The sequence below is a fragment of the Desmodus rotundus genome, chromosome 4, assembly GCF_022682495.2.
Source record: "Desmodus rotundus isolate HL8 chromosome 4, HLdesRot8A.1, whole genome shotgun sequence".
NCBI classification, from domain to species: domain Eukaryota; kingdom Metazoa; phylum Chordata; class Mammalia; order Chiroptera; family Phyllostomidae; genus Desmodus; species Desmodus rotundus.
The window spans coordinates 169,122,595-169,141,381 of record NC_071390.1 but is presented as its reverse complement, the minus strand read 5'-3'; the positions used below and the strand labels follow the sequence as shown (position 1 = coordinate 169,141,381).

Sequence of the window (18,787 nt, the reverse complement as noted above, 5' to 3'; positions counted from 1 at the left end):
GTTCCCTTCCTGGGTCGGTCTGGAATGTCCATGGACTCTGGAGTCCAACTGCCGGGGGGGTCAAATCCTGGCTCCCACACTCACTGCCTGGGTGGCCTCAGGGGACTGATGAGCTTCTCTGCCCTACTCCCTCAGGCGCAAAAGAGGGATGTGACTAATAATGACCTCATTAGGGAAATATGAGAATTAACTAATACAAGACTTAAGACACTTCGGATAGAATCTCACACACTCCACAGACACTACCCCTTACTACTGGCCTGTATTTCTAATGGGCCAGACTTTTTCTACTAATTTGTAGGAGTTCCTAATATATGGAGACCAGCATTTTTCTCCAATACAATCTCCCAGAGATCTTTAAGCAGCTGGTCAAATGCTGGGGGCCACTCTCTCCTAGAAGATACTCAGGGAGCACATTTTGGAAACTATCACTGAGGAATGAAATCAATCATTTTTACAAGGATAGAACTTACTACTAAGTATTGAATCTAAATAATTCTACTGGTAAGAAATCTCTTGAAACTGTAAATTTAGGTGGCTGAGCCACTGCTTTAAAGTAGCTGTTGAGCCCTGGCTGGTGTGGCTCAGTGGACTGAGAGCAGGCCTGTGACCCTAAAAGTCGCTGGTTCAACTCCCAGTCAGGGCTCATGGCTGTGTTGCAGGCCAGGCCCCCTAGTTGGGGGTGTGAGAGGCAACTGATTGATGTTTCTCTCTCATATCGATGTTCCTCTTCCTCTCTTTCTCCCTCTCTTCCCCTCCCTCTGAAAATAAAGAAATAAAATCAGCTGGTGAAACTCTCAGTGCAGAACCCTGGCGTATACAAGTTGTCATTAACAGAGTTTTGGGCTTCCAGGGCCACTGGCAAACAAGGACACGTGCACCAGCACCTTCTGCCCCCGCGCCCGACCACTCATTATTCAGTCCCAACACTTGCCTGACTGTTGAGCTCACACAACACTCCTGGTGGCTACTCCCACCTTGCCCGTGCAGGCCTTTCGGAAATCTGTGTGCCACACTGGTTCTACTACAGGAGTGATGTCATAGCCAACTAGGACCCCAGACAGACCCTGCCCAGGAACGGGCCTGTTCACCTACAGGAGGGAGTCAGGGGTAGAGAGTCAACAGGGAACTGCTGTGAGACAGAATCAGCCAGAACACTGGTGTTGAAGGGTGCGCACTAAACAGGCGATGATACAGGCAACTCAGGCCAGCGGGGGGGGGGGGGGGGGGGGGGGGGCAGGCAAGAAAAATCACCACGTGACATGGAATCTGCAAGATGTCCATGAAGTCTGGAAATAAAAGGGGAAAAAAATGATGTACGTGTAAAGTCATGAAGGGTGTCTTCACTACGCTAAAAAAATTGTCTGTTTGCAAACACTGTGCACACACCATACATTCTTTTCGTACTAGAAATTCCGACAGGCAGGCTGGCCGACTTGGTGAGCTGGGGGTTAAAAATCCATATTCCTATGAATCTGTTCTAAAAATCTGTTCCAGAGGAAGAAAGAGGGATATGCAAAGAGACAACCAGAGTTCAAGTGCTAAAGTAGCTCTTCAAGTGCTCAGATCTGAAAGACAAGAACTCAGGGACCAAAAAAAAAAAAAAATTCAGTTAACAGGAGGAGAGCACAGGGTCCCAAGCGGGGCCTAGCCCGAGGGGCGGAGGGCAAGCGGGGGCAGGAGCGTGCGGGCCATTAGGATAAGACTGGTGAGAAAGGCAGGCAGGGCTCAGGCTCCACACGGGCCGCAGGCCCAGCGCCCGTCTCTGCCCTCCCCAGACAGCAGCCCCTGCGCTGACTTGCCACTTCAACCCAACTGACGGTTTCTAATAACACAATCTGTGCTTCATTAAATGTGTCTGTAAAGCCTGTGGAATTTTAAAAAATACCTCAGTAATCTTATCAAGTTTAGTTTGGTTTTGTGGGATATGTGAAATCATAGAATTTCAGCAAAGAGACCTTAAGATTATCTTGTTTAAAACCTCATTTTTACTACTCAGGAAGTGAGGGCCAGATCAAGTATGATTTGCTACAGGTCACAACTCTGCTTTGCAGCAAAGCCAGCTTGAGGTCCTGCACCCATCTAGTCTCACTGCTTTCCCCGGCAGCCTCCCTTCTAATCTTTTTACCTTATCAGGTGAGGGGCAGGGATGCCAGTTCTCTGCTTACTCAGCACAAATGTGACAGATGGCAATGAATCCTCCCTAAAACCGGAGAGTGGTGGGGCTTCTTCTCACTTCAGATGAAGATCTAATGAAAATGCAACTACCCTCCCGATGATGTTTTACTTCTTTCGTCTTATTAGGCATCCGGGTTTGAGATCAGGTTATTTATTACTCGAGGAAAAGATTTTCCATCTCAAGGATACAGAGAAGAAAAGGACTGATTGTTTAATAATCAACAATACTACACTGCAGACCTAAGTGTGACCCTCCCTGGTCATTCCCTTGGCCGCCTGACGATGGTAAAATGGGATGTTAAACTTCTTTCCTTCAACAGTGAGTCACTAGGACAGCAAATGCACTAGGTGAAAGTTCCCAGTGACTCTGTTTTCCCATCAGTCGGCCACCTTCAGAGGAATGGTTCAGTGTAGACAAGTCCCCGCTATCTTTTCTTCTACAAAGACTTACCCCCAACTCGACTGCCACTGTGAGCATTTAGGGGGTCTGTGACCTTATGTCTGTAACGACAGTAAGAGTGACACACCAAGAGGTCACAATCCTGGGCCAGAAGCCTTCAAAACATACAGTGTGGGAGGACCAATTTACCTGTTCACACTCAGACGGCACACCTGTCAAATGGGGGCAGCACCAACCTTGGGAAGGTGTTTTCAACAACTGTGATGCTGCACTTGGCACAGGACCTGGACAAATGTCTGAATGCTGACTGTTGTTAGAACACTTAGGTCAATTAAGTGCACTTGTGTATAAAGTTCTGGAGGCCAAAAACTTCTATGGACACCTTAGGTTTCCTTCCCCATAGTAGTTCAAGATACTTATGAGGTCCATTTTAGGAGAAAGTCCAACTAACATAAGAAAGATACACTTTTATATGTGTGTGTATATACACACATACTATACACACACACACATATATGTACATATATATATATATATATATATATATATATATATATATACAATCTCCTCACCCAACATTTCTTTCATCACTTTTTTGAGACAGAGAGGAAGGGAGAGAAACATCAATGCGAGAAAGATGCACCGATTGGTTGTCTTCCATACACACGCAGAGTGGGGATTGAATCTGCAACCTAGGTATGTGCCCTGACTGGGAATCGAACCCACAACACTTCAGTTATGGGGCGACACTCCAACCATAAGCCACTTGGGCTAGGACAGAAAGATACACTTTTTAACTATGTAACTCAATCATGGTCCCATTAAGGTCACATCAAAACTAGAAACAGCAGGTCTATCGAGTTAATCTAATCACAAAGCTAAGAAGTCTTTTCTGAAATGTTCTCTTAAAAGAAAACTATGAGAAGATGAGGAGCTTTAGATTTTCTTTACTAGCCTGCAGCATCCCAACAGAAAACTAACTGCATCACTAGGAAGTACTTGGAATAAAGTACAAGTATAAAGCTTACATACTTTCATAAACTAGCTGTATGTCAAAGAAATTTAAAAAGAACAAGAGAGACCCTGAGTGGAGCATGTTATGCTCACCTCCCAGAAATACTTTTCCAGGACCAAGGGAGCCTGCCAGCCGCGACTGCAGGCCCAGGGCTCCCTGTACTCCCCTTTACTTTTAAAGGCGGCCACCGTGCACTCTCACTCGGGACACATTAAGACAAGGCAGAAGGTCTCCATAGTCCCCCCTCCCGTCTTTGCTGCAGGCAGTGACACAGGGAGTCACAGCACACCTGGAATCTAAAAGGCTTTAGAATCCCTAAAACAGGAAAAGATGGACACACTAACACAGAGACCTGAGGACGCTACAGGTTAAAAAAGTGGAATCTAAACAGCAAAGTAAGTGAACAAGCAAAACAGGAACAGATGCAGCAACACAGAGAACAAACGCACAGCTGCCTGGAGGGAGGGGGGTGAGGGGACTGAGTGGAAAAGGTGAAGGGAGTGGACAGTACAATTCGGCAGTTACAAGACAGTCACGGGGATGTAAAGCACAGCACAGGGGATACAGTCAATAATACTGTAATCACTACATGTGGGGCCAGGTGGTGGCCAGACTTACTGGGGAGATCACTTTGTAAACATACATATGTAACTACTCTTCTGTACACCTGACCCCAATATAAAATAGTACTCAATGTCAACTGTAATTGAAAAATAAGGAAGAAAAATATAAATTAAAAATAAAAATGCAAATAGTCATTAAAAGAAAAAGGAGAGAGCCCTGGCTGGTGTGGCTCAGTGGTTGAGTGCTGGCCCGCAAATCAAAGGGTCGCTGGTTCGATACCCAGTCAGGGCACATGCCTGGGTTATGAGCCAGGTCCCTGGTGGGGGATGTGTAAGACGCAACCACACATTGATGTCCCTCTTCCTCTCTCTCTCCCTTCCCCTCTCTAAAAACTAAATAAGTAAAATCTTAAGAGAAAAGGGAGAGAAAGTCTGACAAAGTTTTCACAGTCACGAATAGTCCCCATCTGTGGTTGCTAACTTCTAGCTAAGCTGATGGTCAAGTCTTCCGACTTTCTCCCTGAGAGAAGAACACAAATACCTTCAGCAAAGAACCCTGAAAAACCAGGCCACAGTGGAACAGTCAACCAGGCTTCCTTAAGAAGGCAATCAATGCTACTGGATGACACCCATTCTCCAGAGCCTCCCCTCAAAGGGTGGGGCCGCACGTCCTGTGTCTCTCCTAGCAGGGAAGCTCTGCAGTCAAGCCAGCCCTTTCCTCGTGAGAGCTTCTGAGCCCAAACTACATAAATGGCCGAAATGCAAGAATTTAGTGCATGGGATTGCAGATATGGTGACCATCAGCTAAAGGCCGAAGAGGACACAGGCAGTGGTCAATGAGAGATGTGTGAATCTAGGCTGACAGTGGGCAGCAACGGGTCACAACTAAGAGGTAAGGAAATGAACATGGATTCCAGCTACTTTTCAAGAAGTTTAATCATAAGGGAGTATTTTGGGGAGGAGAGGTTTTTTAACAGGGGAAAACAGGGTACAACTATGCATGCCAACAAGAAACATCACAAACAAGGGGGAAAGTTTAAAATGCAGGAAAGATAAGAGATATTTTTTCAAAAAGTAGAAGAAAATTGGATCAAGAAAACAGGAAAAAATAAATGTATCTGGGCAAGAAACAGACACTTTTCACTATGAAATGAAGAGTGGGAGTTTAAGCCTTGACCTTGTAGGTTGAGTCTTCTGCTTTGAAGAGACTCAGGCTTATCCAGGACAGAGTCATCCTCTGCTAAAAATAATGCAAAATTCTTCTCCTAATCTTATTTGAAGTGGGGTGGGGTTCAGGGGGTGAGGGGGAAAGCGGGGAAAATAGGACTTCTTTAAACAAAGACTTCCTGAGTACTTCTGTGCTATACGCCCAGGACACAGAGATAAATGATCACCATCAAGAGTTCACAATCTGGTGAGTGAGTGAGCCCAGTAAATAAATAACTTCAAACAGTGTGACAGCTGCCGTAATGCAAGCAGACACAAGGCAGGAAGGGTCACAAGGAATGAAGAGCCAGCCTAGCACTGGAGCCTTGGCCAAACAGGAAGAGGTTTAAACGCTTGATCTTTTTTAGAGCAAACAAACAAGAGGCAGGTTAAAAAGATTAATCCAATAGGAAGCACATCTGTCACAAACACCTTCCTGGAGATGAACACTCCTCCAGTCCATTTCTCCTCCCCTCTTTCATGAGAAAAGAGTTGGGGAAAATTGCACAATGAAAACAAAGAGCGCTTTTAAGTCTTATCTTGATGGGAAGTGAATCAATTTAATTAGACTTAGATTCAAACAGGCTTAAAGAAAGAAAAGTTTAACAATTGCATTTAAAAACATCTGTATTACTCTTACACCTCTGAGTCCATTCGAAGTGACTTTCTATGGAATCCAAGGCAGGTTTAGACCCAACTGTCATCCAATGCAATTGACAACCTGCTTTCCATGTGGCCACAATGGGAGGCCACCACAGAAGTGCCTGTTGAATACCTGTCACTATTCTAGGTGCTACAGTTGCAGGTGGGTGCAAAATAAAGGCTCTGACCTCACAGAACTGACAGTCCGGATGAAGCCACGTCACATGTTTGGAAGCTCGTTTTCCATTTCAGCAATGTCTTCGTATAGGGAGTGAATTTAATTCATAGTCACCTACTGTTCAATATGCCCTGTGGTGGGGGGGTGAGGGGTGAGGGAGCTTAGATTACCCCAGGGAGCCTCTCCTCCCCAGCCTCCGCAGGGAGCCACCTTAGTCCGCAAGAACAATTCTTGAATAGGTGGGAGCGGCACTTACAAAGTAGAGCTACCACTGTGCTCCAAGGATGTAATAATGCTAAAGCAAAGATTGTGCAGGTGATGGACAATTCAGCATTCTTTGTACGGACTACACACACAATTAAATTCCACAGACCTGCCAACTCCCCGCTGCCATTACTCAGGAACTACAGATTCCAAATACACACGACTATTCACAAATATTATATTATTCAAATTTGAGAAGGCACAATATGGGAAGAAGACAGCAAACGATGTCTGTTTTTAGTTTTATTTAAATTAAGAACTAAGAATGTAAATCATCTGAATTGATAATGAGCTAAAAACAACTAGCAAATGCCTCATACACCAGCTGATGCAGGCTTCCAGCCTGACAACCAAGTTATGTGCCCTGATAGAGGCAATCTCTTGTGTGGTCTGCTCAGCATGCCTGTCAATCTCAAAGTCAAGACTATGACAAGGATGCCCACAGTTCACCTTCTTACTTCTCACCAAAGCAGCAAGGAAACAATGAGAGAAATATACTTTAGGATGATGAGTTGTCTCTAAATATCTCAAGGGTGTCAGGTCGGGGGGGAAAAAAAGCTTTTAGAAACACAGTTTACAGAGAAGGTTGCCAAACACAAATGACCTTTTTGTAAATACATCAAAATATATTAATCTCTTATAGTCAGAATGCATATCAAAATATGCTCTTTTTATTTATCAGACTCGGAAAAGGCTGAAAAAAAATTTTCCCAGGAAAAGTACATCCTTGAAACATTGGGCCTCTCATTGTCTCTCTGTACTACTTTAGGATTTTATATTAATAATACATTTTTACCAGGTAATGAGTCTCCATTTTAAGTCTAAAATAAGAGATGTAAGCCACACGAAGGCTGGATTTTATGCGTTGTGCAGCCAGCTCTGCAAGGCTCAGGCCCTCCAACGCTGGTTTCAAACGCTGGCTGCTGTTAGGCCCTTTCGGTTCATTCATTCGGCACCGCGCCACATTCAACCCGCGAGTTGATATTAAATCCAGCTTCAGCACGTCACTCCCCACTTCACAAAGAGTCGTTTTTCTTGTCTCCTGCGAAGAAGACCCAGTGCTAACGCTCTCAGCTCTGTCCTAAAAAATGTCTCTTGACTTTGATTCTTCTTTGTTCCACTTGGAGCCATCTGTCCCTCCCTCCCAGGTGAGGCAGCTGCCCCCAACTTGTTCCCCTGCTGTTTCTTCTACCTTCTTTTGTTGCATCTGATGACCCTTGGTGATGATGGTTAACCTTTCAGGTTGCTGGGCTGCTAAACAACAGCTTCTCAACCCAGGAGACATCAGAATCACCTGCAGAGCTCTGAAAAAATACCAGCTTCCAGGCCCCATACTTAAACAATGAAATTAGAGCAGGAGGGTCCAGGCAGGCGAACTACTAACACTAGCCTGGAAACCTCAACAGCAAATTCACCAACCAGGTTACGGGTTACAGGTGATCACTATCCTGTTATCTGTGTCTAGGAGGGGTTTTTTTGTTTGCTTGCTGCTTAATCCCTTCACCTTGTTCGCCCAGCCAGCTCTGTGCCTGGCCCATGGACAGGAGGGGAAAGCAATGATGGTCACTTCAGCAAGGTTGTTCCTAAGCCAGGCTTTGCAAATTTCCCTTTAGAAATCCAGTGCCTTTAATAATTTCTAAAAACCCACCAGTTACTTGCCTATCTCTTGCTGTCTTAGCAGAAGACAATGGAGGAAGATGCAAGTTAAATCTCATCAAAAAGAGCCAGGTGGCCCTGGCTGGTGTGGCTAAGTGGATTGAGCGCTGGTCTGCAAACCAACAGGTTGCCTGTTAGATTCTCAGTCAGGGCACAAGCTCAGGATGTGGGCCACTCCCGGGTTAGGGGAGTAAGCAGGCAACTGATCATGTTTCTGTCCCTCTCTTTCTCCCTCCCTTCCCCTCTCTTAAAAATAGATAAATAAAATCTTAAAGAAAAAAAAAAAGAGCCAGATGGCTAACCTGAGAGACACCTGACACATATTATATAGCCAGAAGACAAGAGGCAGAGTCCCCGAAAGCGATACCAGCACACAAGACTAGGATAAAACTGGTTTAATAACCACCTTCCACCACAAAAAGTCACGCCCAGAGACGACAAGTCACAGAAGCTCACCTGAGTCCACAACAGGCAGAGCAGGCAGTGGGCCATGATTTGCAGGACGAATGCAAATGCAAGCAGTTTAAATATCTAGGGTATGAATTATCAAGCAGGCCACACCGGAGAAGAGCAAATGTCCAAAGTGAGTTCTGGCCTTTGGACAGCCCCTGCTGCGTGAGGAGGGCAGATTCCCACCTGGGCTTGGGGTTGCAGACAGAGGAAGAGCAGACCAGAGTGTTGGGTGAGGGCGGGAGTTGTTCTGGATTCTTCTTACACCAATCTCCCTTAAACTCCTATTTGTTCCCTGGACAGGAAGGCTCGGAGCACAAGCAATGCTTCCCTGGGTGAAAAGCTCCCTCTGTGCAAGGGGTCCACCGTGGTCCTGCAAGTGGCCGAGACAGACGTGTGCCTCCTGGGAGGGGCCTGCTAGTCTCTGTCCCACCCCACGCCTACAGGCAGGACACTCCCTTCCCAGAGGTGCAAAATTTCTAAAACATTTCATTACGGAAGAAGCAGCAAGCTTGGGAGATATATTGCTTGCTTTATTAACACTCCCTCTTCGGACTAAAATCGCCTGCATTGGAACATAAACACAAAGCTAACCCATATACAGAAACCACTAAAATGATGTTAAGTTTCAAAATAAACGGAGTCAGGCAACAAAAACTCCCCGAGCACGTCTGCATCTACGGCTTCCTAATCTTTGCAAAAACCGAGTTAATAAGATACTAAAATGGAAAGAACTCTGTAGCCTAATTTTTATGTGTTTGAGCAACATGTTCGCACATCAATAACCTGGTGATGTTCTCTGGCCTTTTAAGATTTCTCCACAGGAACAGGCCAACAAAGAAAACAAGTGCCTTCAGAGACGCAGCTGAACGGGGAAAGAGTCACTGAATACTCTTGGAGGAAACTTCACCGTGTCATTTTCTGAGTTATTGCATTTTGCCATGCACATTTTTTTGCCCAAATTTTTGAGCAAAAAGTAAGGGTGCACATTATACATGGGTACTGCCTGAAATACCTTGTATCTGTTCTTGTGCTTTGTAATTATTTGTCACATACAATTTCTTGTACCATAATATGTTCAAAAATAAATGCTAAAACTCCTTTATAATACAAAAGACAAGTATCTAAATATAAATAAATAATTGAGTTAAAAAATTAAACAAAAGTTTTTTCCCCCTGAAAATCTGGGCGCCCAAAAACATGGGTGCTCATTATACACGGGAGCACGTTATACACAACAAAATATGGGTACTTTGAAGGGTTTTTACTCCAGTTTTTTGTGTTGTGTTTGTTTGCTTTATTTTTAACCATCTTTACAGACTCCTGGAAACAGAAGCTGTAACTAGATTGGGGCAACACTTCCCAAACGTTCCTGTGTCCATCTGCTTCTGGTGTTTTGATTTCTGGGCCACTGCCAAACCCACCGACTTCTCCCAGACGTTCCCGATGCTGGAGGGCTGTAAGCAGGCAAGAAGCAACAGGATTCCAAGGCGGAGTCATGCAAAACTTTCCCATCATATTGGAAAAACTTAACACTTGCATTCACTGACCAAACGCCTAAGTGTGCCCAAAATGCCGCACCATTTCTGAGCAACTGGCTCCCAGACTGTCTCAGGGGTGTGCTCAGCACACATGTAAGATCACCCGGGTCACAGGAAACTGCGAATGGAGTTGATGTGCCCACTTTAGAATTGGGGACCCCAGAGCTAAGAAATGCTGGCCTAAACTCAATAAATAAATGTTCTCATTTGCCATAATGGGGTAGAAACTGGAATCTGTATCCCTCTTCCACCCCTCTGCCTGCCCTGCCCTCCCACCACACAGCTGTATCTTTGTCAGCATTACTCGTGTCAATAAAGATCAAGTTCATTCCCACACGGACGGCAGGCACTTGCTAAGATAGGCCTCCCAGTCCTTCCCTCCCAGGGGATGGGTGTTACGGAAGTAACATCAGCATCATATAAGTAACATGAGGGCGCAGACGACAAGCCCTGCCTGGGTTCAGAGAAGCTAGGGATCAAAACTGCGGAAGAGAGACAGAAGAGTTCACAGCAGCTGCGTTGGATGGTGAAGGACCCAGAATTTTGTGGAGCAGGGGCTCAAGGCAAGAGTGGCAATGTAGCCAAGGTGCACGGGATGCAAAGTACAAACTCTGCTCAGGGACAATGAGGCACACTCTGGTTAAGCAGAGAATCTGTGGATAAGCCTGATCCTTGAGTGAAAGAAGCACATCTTCTTATCCCCAAACCCCTAGCACTCAGCACTACAATATAATAGTACCTCAGTCGATGTGCCGGAAAGAAATAGTATTTTTGTGCTAAGTGTTGGAAATAAGGGAAATGAGGCTCCACAGGTATGTAAGACTTTAAGACTTTGAATTCACATGTAGAAACGTTACCTTTGACCATGGGAAGGAATTCAGGCCTCAGCACCTTGCTGGGCTATTTGTGAAAATCACCTTGCTCCTCTCTCCCTCTGTTGTGTTCACCTGGCAAAGCCACAGCCTGGCTGATCCCAACTATTCGCCCTTCTAGGCTGAATGTAGCTGGAGAGCAATACCTGGGTGACCGCCTCCCTTTGAATCTGATCTCAAGCCAAAAGTGGACATGCCACCACCCTGTTGACATTTCTGCAATCCCAGTATGCTCACTTTCCCACTTTCCAGAAGGACCACCCCACTGCTCTTTCACCACCTACCAGCTCCCTTCCTGCCTTGCCCAGCCTCTGTGTCTCTGAGAAAATAACAGCAAAGGCACAGGAACTCCCTCTTCCCCACACCTGTGCTCCCTTGCCCTCCCACCTGCCTGCCTACCTGCCTTTTCACTCCTGCTCACCACCTTCCCTGCTGCCCCCAAAAGCCCAGCCCTCCAAGTACACCAGCTCCCAGCCCATCTCACCTCCCATCCTCCACTTCTTCCTCTCCTGTAGTACTGCCGACTGTATTCAGAATTCATACGTCCTCCAACACTCACTCCTTCCGAAGAAACCTGTTTCTTCTATCACACCAAACTTCATCCTCACCTAGGTGCTAGGACCACCATTCTCATCCCATTCTCCCTTCAAGCCACCCCAACCTGCCTCCTCTGGCCTCTGGTCCATGGATATTGCACATGGTGGGCACCAGGGCTCCAGGCTGTCAACCCTGGTGGTCAACTTTTGGTCTAACTGTTCTTGATCTCTCAGCATTTCTCAACTGGGGCGCCCACTCCTGCCTTCAAACTTGAACTTCTCTGGGCTTCTATGACCAGATATATTCAGGTAGCTCCCCACCTCGACACGGCTCCTTCTCAGGACCCTGCCCTGCCCCAGTGTGCTTCTGCTGGGGCCACCTCCTCCTCCCTGCCACACACTTGCCCCTAAGTGATCTTACCCAGGGGCAGGTTTTAAATACCATGTATAACCACTGGCTCCGGAAACCATCTGCCCACCTCCATGGGGCCAGCCCATCACCAGCCCTCACTGTAACCCGGGACTGCCCTCTCCCCAACCCAGTCCCAGAGCTCCCACCCTCAAGCCAAGCTCCAATCCTCCCTTCAGGAAAACAAACAATCTTCCAGGGCCTTCAGAACCCCACTGGTCTCTCCCCTTGTCAGGCCTCCTAAAACATTTAAACAGTCAGCAGTACGGGGTTTATTACTTCATGACAGGCCTTCCATAATTGTTCCCTAAATGCCTTCTTCTTTGGTGGAAATCCGTCCCCTCCAACTCAGTCGCTTCTGAACAATGCAAGCATTCCATTTTCTGTGCCTGGCACAGAGCTGGACACACCGGTAATGTCCAGTTATCAGGGTCGATAGCAAATACACATAACGTTTTATAAGTAAAAACCAAATTCACACAGTGTTTTTAGTCTGTTAAACAGTCTGAGAAAAATCTGGACTTTGTCACTGAGTTACTTGACAAATCATTAAAAAAAAAAAAAAGTAAAACACTTTGTCTAGAACCACCAGGTAGCATCGTGAGGAAAACACCCACATTTGGAAAAGCAAGGGCTAAATTTGTAAAATTTTCTATCACTGAAGTCTTCACAAATTTTAAAACTTAAAATACTGAGCAGCACTTCACATAAAACATGGAAATTTAAATTGTTTACTATATTCCTAACAAAAACATTCAATGTGGTTAAGTTTTTACTCAATGTGTGTGCAAAAATAATCAATGCAACTTAATCCTGTAATCCAAAAGGCTGCATGAGATGCGGAGACAAGTGTGGTCACGCCAAGAATTTCTGCTAGAACTCTCCTTAAATGTGGCTTTGGAAATGAGTGCTGTTCGTGAAGACAGCTGAACAGCCTGAGCTTCAGGCTGTTTAAGTCCAGTTCATCCACTAAGTAGAAATAGCCTTTCTTCATTATTAAAATAAATAATAGTAAATCCTATCCTATCCTCGCCATCCTCTCAACCCCCAGTTGGCCACACCTAAGAGGTTAAAACTCAAACCAGAGCGCCTGCCTGTTCTCCAGCTGGTACCTACAGCCGTCCCTCTCACCACTCAGGGCAGCGGTCACCTGCCATTGACATTGTAGCAACAGCAACTGTGTAGCATTGCAAGCCACACTGCCCTCCTCCAATCAGGTGGGCAGGCTGGGGTCCCCACCTTCCACCCCCTCATTTCTTCCCCTCACCGTTTCCTTCACAATTACCTTTCTCAATCTTCTTATATTGGATCAGGACCCTCTGATCCTCAATCCCACCAACTGTGCCCCAGGGAGGTCTGGGATGCCTTGCTCTGGGTTCCTTTTGCTACATGCACACCCCAGTATTGGAGCATTTACCATGTTCTGAGACTTATCCATGAATCTTTCTCCCCAAACGTCTCCCCAAGTCCCTGGTGAAGAAAGACCAAGTTTATATTTGTATTCAGCGCTGATTTGAATAGTGTGTACCAAAAAGTGTGTCCAAGTCCTAACTTCTGGTATTTTTAAAAGTGACCTTATTTGGAAAGAGTCACTGCAGATGTAATGAAGTTACGAGTCATGAGACGGGATCATCCGGGACTCAGGGGAAGCACGAAATCCAGTAACTGGTAGTCCTTGTAAGAGAAGGGGAGAGCATTTCAAAGAGAGGGAAGAAAGCCATGGGGAGACAGGCAGAGATGGCAGTTCATCTGCTACAATCCCAGGAAGGTCAGAAGCTTACAGAAGCAAGGGTTCTCCTAGGGACTTGGGAAGGATCATGGCCCTGCTGACACCTCAATTTCAGACTTTAGGCCTCCGGAACTGGGAGAGAAGAAAAGTATTTTCAGCTACCAGTTTGTGGGAATTGGCCGCAGCTCTAAGAAACTACCACCCGGTCCAAACCTCAGCGTGCTTGCTGCCTGCTACCTAAGGAACCACTCAACAAAAACTGTGTTGAACTCAAAAGAAAAAGGAGGGCAATGGGGAGAAAGATGGGGAGCATCAGAGCTGCAGGACAAGAATCTGGAATGTGAACCTCCCACTATTCATTCACTGTGACAACTTGGGCAAGTCATGAGAGTGAAGGAACCGGCCTAAAAGACCCTCTGCCAGCTCTACCGTGGACCATCTTCATCCAGAACATCAGCTCTATTTGATCCTTAAATGAATTATAAGTTCCTGCCATTAAGTAAATACATTTTTATTAATCTCTATTTCATCTAAAGAACATCAAGGTGCAAAAAAATTGGTACAAATGACATTTTAAAGGCACTTACTGTGAAGGAGCACGCAAGAAATCCGGTAAAATAGCTTAACTGATAGTATGCTAAAAAGTGATTTTCTACATTTCTTTTTCTTTTTCTTTCTACAAAGCAAAATCAACAATTTACAAGTAGTTGATCAATCCTGTTGGAACTGCTGAGATTTCAGAAAAACTCGACCTAAACTTGAATCAACTTAAGTGCCACTGACCCAGAACCCAAAAGGCCAATGACTAATTTCTCCAGAGTAGCAAGGGGTGGGGGGGGGGCATCTCCAACACAGAGGTTTTCTCCAGTTGGCTCCACACTGAAATTAAGGTCCATACCCCAAACTTGCACTTCAAAGACTCTGGCTCAGAAATAAGTAAATACAGCTGCTGCCCCTACCAAATGGTCAAGTGTTGGTTGGTGAAGGAGTCAAACAAAACAAAAACTAGTTTACCCATTTTGATGCCTCCATAAACAGAAACACACACCCACACACCCATTTTCCAGTGGGAAACCTTTCGGAATTCAAACAAAAGGAAATGAAGAGCAAAGGGGTTAGTAATGAGATTTACACTTACCTTACCCAATATCCTGCTTAGTTTGGGTTAAATCAGAAACCACAATTTCAGTGTTTCATGGGTCATACTGCTCCCCTGGCCTTTATGTTCAATAGTATAGTGGCAGCCTTGGTGTTCCGGTTTTGGTTTTGGGGGTGTTTTTCTTTTTTTTTTTAAGAAAACCAACCAAAACAACATGGGGGGATGGGGAGCCAAGGGACTCATATTTCACTTCAATAAAAGATCCATTAGGAATCCATTAAAGCTTCCCCAAACTAATTCAAAGTTCAGAAAATAAAATCAAGACTCACTGGGGCCAGCTGTCCAGCTGGAATGCGCAGAACCACCCAAAACTGGACCGTGGATCTCAGCACACACTGAGTTGAGACCAAAAACTTTTACCTTCCAGGTGGCAACTCAGTCCGAAAAACAAACCCTCAAATTGGAAGGCTAACAAACCCACAGTGTTCAATTCCAAAGTTCTCGGCTTTTAACTCTGAGCCCTCACACGCGAAAACCGAGCTGGCAAGTGCTAGGCTTCGTCTCAAATATGTTTCCAGCCCTTCATAACAACTCAGTTTTAAAAAGGTCTCTTTAACCGTAATAAAACGAAGATAGTAAATGGCTAATCAATAATCTAGGGGTTGGGGGAATCACACAAAGGGGCGTTCTGAGTCCAGTGTTGTTCTGTTGTTTTGTTAGGCTGCAAACTGGCATCTGAGTGTAACTTAACGTGCACAGAGTTAAGAGTAGGCGCTTGGAATGAAGTGCAGTTTTGTGGAAGCCCGAGCTCTGGATGAATGAACTGTAATTCTGCCAAGTGTGCATGTTTACTCGCATCCTCACGTGGCAACGCGCCGCGACAGAAGCACTGCTCCTGGACAGCTCGGGGCTCGCTGGGGAACCTGAAAAGTTTTACTTTGCAAACTAGCGGAGCAAGAAGGCACCTCAGAAGCAGATTCATTTGCCTTCCTCCAAATGTGCCCAAGCCAATCCCTCCACCCATCAGCACCCTTGCCTGAAGCTACATTTACACAAAGGCGCGTGGGTGCCCACAGGACCCTCTCCAAAGTTTGCACCGAGAGCAACAGCGCGACTAGAAAGCACCGGAGGGCGAGTCCCGGGAGCGAGGGCTACTCACAGGGTAACGGTGCGGTTGGGCAGCGTGTCCGGGGGCAGGACCTGCGCGAGCTCCAGACTGCTGCACACCACCTTGCCCTCGGCAGCACCCGCCGCCCTGCCGGCCGCTCGGGGCCGCCCGTCGTGCTTGCAACCCGGGGGAAGTGCCTCGGAGCCACGGCCACCTCCCAGCAGCGCCAGCAGCGCCAGCGGTAGCAGCACTGGCGGAGGCGCTAGGCGGCCCCGCAGGCGCCCGGGCTGCTCCATGCTGCGGGCCGGGGCCTGCTGGCCGAGCGGCAGTGCGCTGGCCTAGCAGGCGGGCCCGGCACCCGGGTTGGCAGGGACAAGGCGTGGGCCCAGTGGCGCCCTGAGCCTCATGGCTGCCGGAGGACGCGCCCTCCTCGGCGCCAGCATGCTCCTTTGTCTCCTGCAGCCGCGCTCGGCCTCTGGGGAGCCGCGGGGTCACAGCGGAGTGGGTCCCAGCACCGCTCTACAGCCCGGCGGGATCGCAGCTTCCTCCAACGTCGCAGCCGCCTCCAACCCTGGCCTGCAGGGCCCCTCCCCACCCACCTCCTCCTCTGCCACCGCCTCCTCCTCGTCTCCTCCCCTCTCCGCGCAACCCGCCGCCCGTGGCTCTGGGAAGGAGGTGCGCGCTACCGGCCCTGCCCTGCCCTCCCGCCCTCAGCCTCCGGGCAGGAGTTGTGGGGGCCACGCAGGGGCTACGGTAACTCGTGGAGAGGATGGGAGAAAGTTCTAGTCCAAACTCCAGCCTGAGTGGCCACCCTCACGTACACTCCCTCCTTCGTGGCTGCCTTCTAGACAAAGCTGCCCTGTGCGCCCCCGGGGGCTGCCCCGAATTCCGCCGGAGGAGTCAGGACCCGGCCTGAGTGAGGGAGCTGGACAGGGCTGAATTTCCTGGGAGAAAGGAGAGACCAGGGAAGCGTCCCAAACCAACTATATTGAAAGTAATCGCCTTCCCATCTCACTCCCCAGGAAGGGATTTCAGGCTTTCTCCTGCCACAACGTAAGTAGTCTCATTTGTTCAGAAGACAGCACAGCTTGGAGCAGGTTTCTCACCAGGAAAGGGGACTCTGACACCTTTCTGGCCTTCAGCAGCTCTGGCTTTGGTCCCTGCAAAGGATGCATTGGGGCTTCCCTGGACCAGTAGTCTTCTAAAAGAAATTTCCCTGTGACATCCAATATATAACTAGTTAGAGCAACATTGAGCAAACTAGCCGAGAAACGCCAGCTGAATCGGTTACATACTCGTCTGTGTAAGGCTGCCTGCCCGTGCCTTAAGGTTTGAAAGACCAGGGCTCACATACCCTATGTTCAAATATTTACAAGGAGTATATTAAGCTAACAAGTGAAATATATTCTAATCTCCTACCTTAAGAAACATTTGTTAGTAACAACCTGTAAGGACAGACCTGTGTACAGAGCCCTCAGATACCTCGAAGCTCCACCCTGAAACATGGTGGGAGGAGACAGCCCCACCCCCACCCCCAGTCCTTGGCTTACACATTGCCAACCCCTTTGCTTCCTGTGCCAGTCCCATTCGTGAACAAGAGGGGCTTTCTGCATGCCTGGACACCCAGCCCACTCACCCAAGCTCTATCCACACCCCTTGGCCGCTCCTTGGACCTAGGAGTGCACAGAGCAGTTGTTTGGACCTCCAGGTGGGAGGGCAATTCTGGGAAGAGGCCTGCTTCGGGCCTGAAAGTTGCCTTGGGAATTTTCCATCAGGGAATTCCAGGAGCCTGGGTACCTTGGACAAGGTCTAGAAGTAGGAAGGGGACGCAGGCTCTTCAGGAACATACATACCCATTGGTCCCAGAGATTTTCCGCCCCTTGGAGAGGAGAGCTAGGATGCTGCCCTCTAAAAGGCAGAGCCCAGAGCATGGTTCTTCTTGCCTGGGACTAAGAGTTCAAGGCCAGTACTGCCTAAGGCCCCTACAGAGTTTATCTTAGGGACCAATTCCCAGGAATCCATTTATATAACTGGAACTTTCTCAGTAGAGGGTAAATGGCCTTCCCTAATGTACCCTATTGCATTAAATTTAAATAGCACTTCATTTGACCGACATTTTTTAGCTTCAACTGTGTAAATCTAACAGTGTTCTTCCTCACTGATAGTATGTCCTGCGATAAAATTGTTCTAGGTCTGTGCTGTCCAACATTACCAGCAATTACCGGTAGCTGTCTAACACTTGAAATGAAGCTGGAGTGAGGTAAGAATGTTATTTCTCATTTTATTTTATTTTCACTAATTTAAATAGCACAAGGTGCCTACTGTGTAGGCTACCACGTTGAACACTGAGGGTCTCAATACTGATGGGCAGAAAAAGCGGGAGGCTGTCACAATGATTAAGGAGCTTTAAATCTATTTGTAAGCTTAGAAGGCAAACGGATGCTTCTGTGTTAAGTGGCTGAAATTGATCTCATTCCTCTTGCATTTATTTAAAGAATTATTGTTCCCTAACAAAATCTTTATCATCATTATCTGTTTCCCTTACCACGATAAAAACTTCTTACTCTAGCAATAGGCAGATTTTCAGAGCCGTATTGCTATTGACATAGCCACCAATTCTCATGTGAACTTAGAATCTGTGAGTATTTCCACATGGTCTCTTTCCACCTATAGTTGAAATAGACATGCATGTCTCTTTCAAACTTTGTTTACCACAGATACTGACATCAATTTGGCACCTAGCCTCATTCTACTTCAGTATAGATGAGAAAGTTATATAAAGTATAGAATTATCAGAAAAAAAGAGCTGTCTCGATGTTACCATGACTCCAAGGACAAATACAGAGGAAAAGTTTTATTCTATGGATAACTTCAGTCACTCTTGTATACAAATCACTCGTACCATCTTTGAAATTAAAACCATTATGAATCACAAAATGGT

At 46.8% G+C, this 18,787-nt stretch overlaps 1 protein-coding gene across 1 annotated transcript in view; it reads right to left on the bottom strand.

The window, feature by feature from the left end:
* ADGRA3 (adhesion G protein-coupled receptor A3) overlaps positions 1 to 16,431 on the bottom strand; it is a 103,294-nt gene extending 86,863 nt beyond the window's left edge. The window contains exon 1 of the mRNA XM_045182827.2: positions 15,898 to 16,431. Coding sequence (XP_045038762.2) covers positions 15,898 to 16,142 — 245 coding nt within the window. The 5' untranslated portion in view covers positions 16,143 to 16,431. The remainder of the gene's footprint in view (positions 1 to 15,897) is intronic.
* Between the last annotated feature and the right edge of the window lie 2,356 nt (positions 16,432 to 18,787).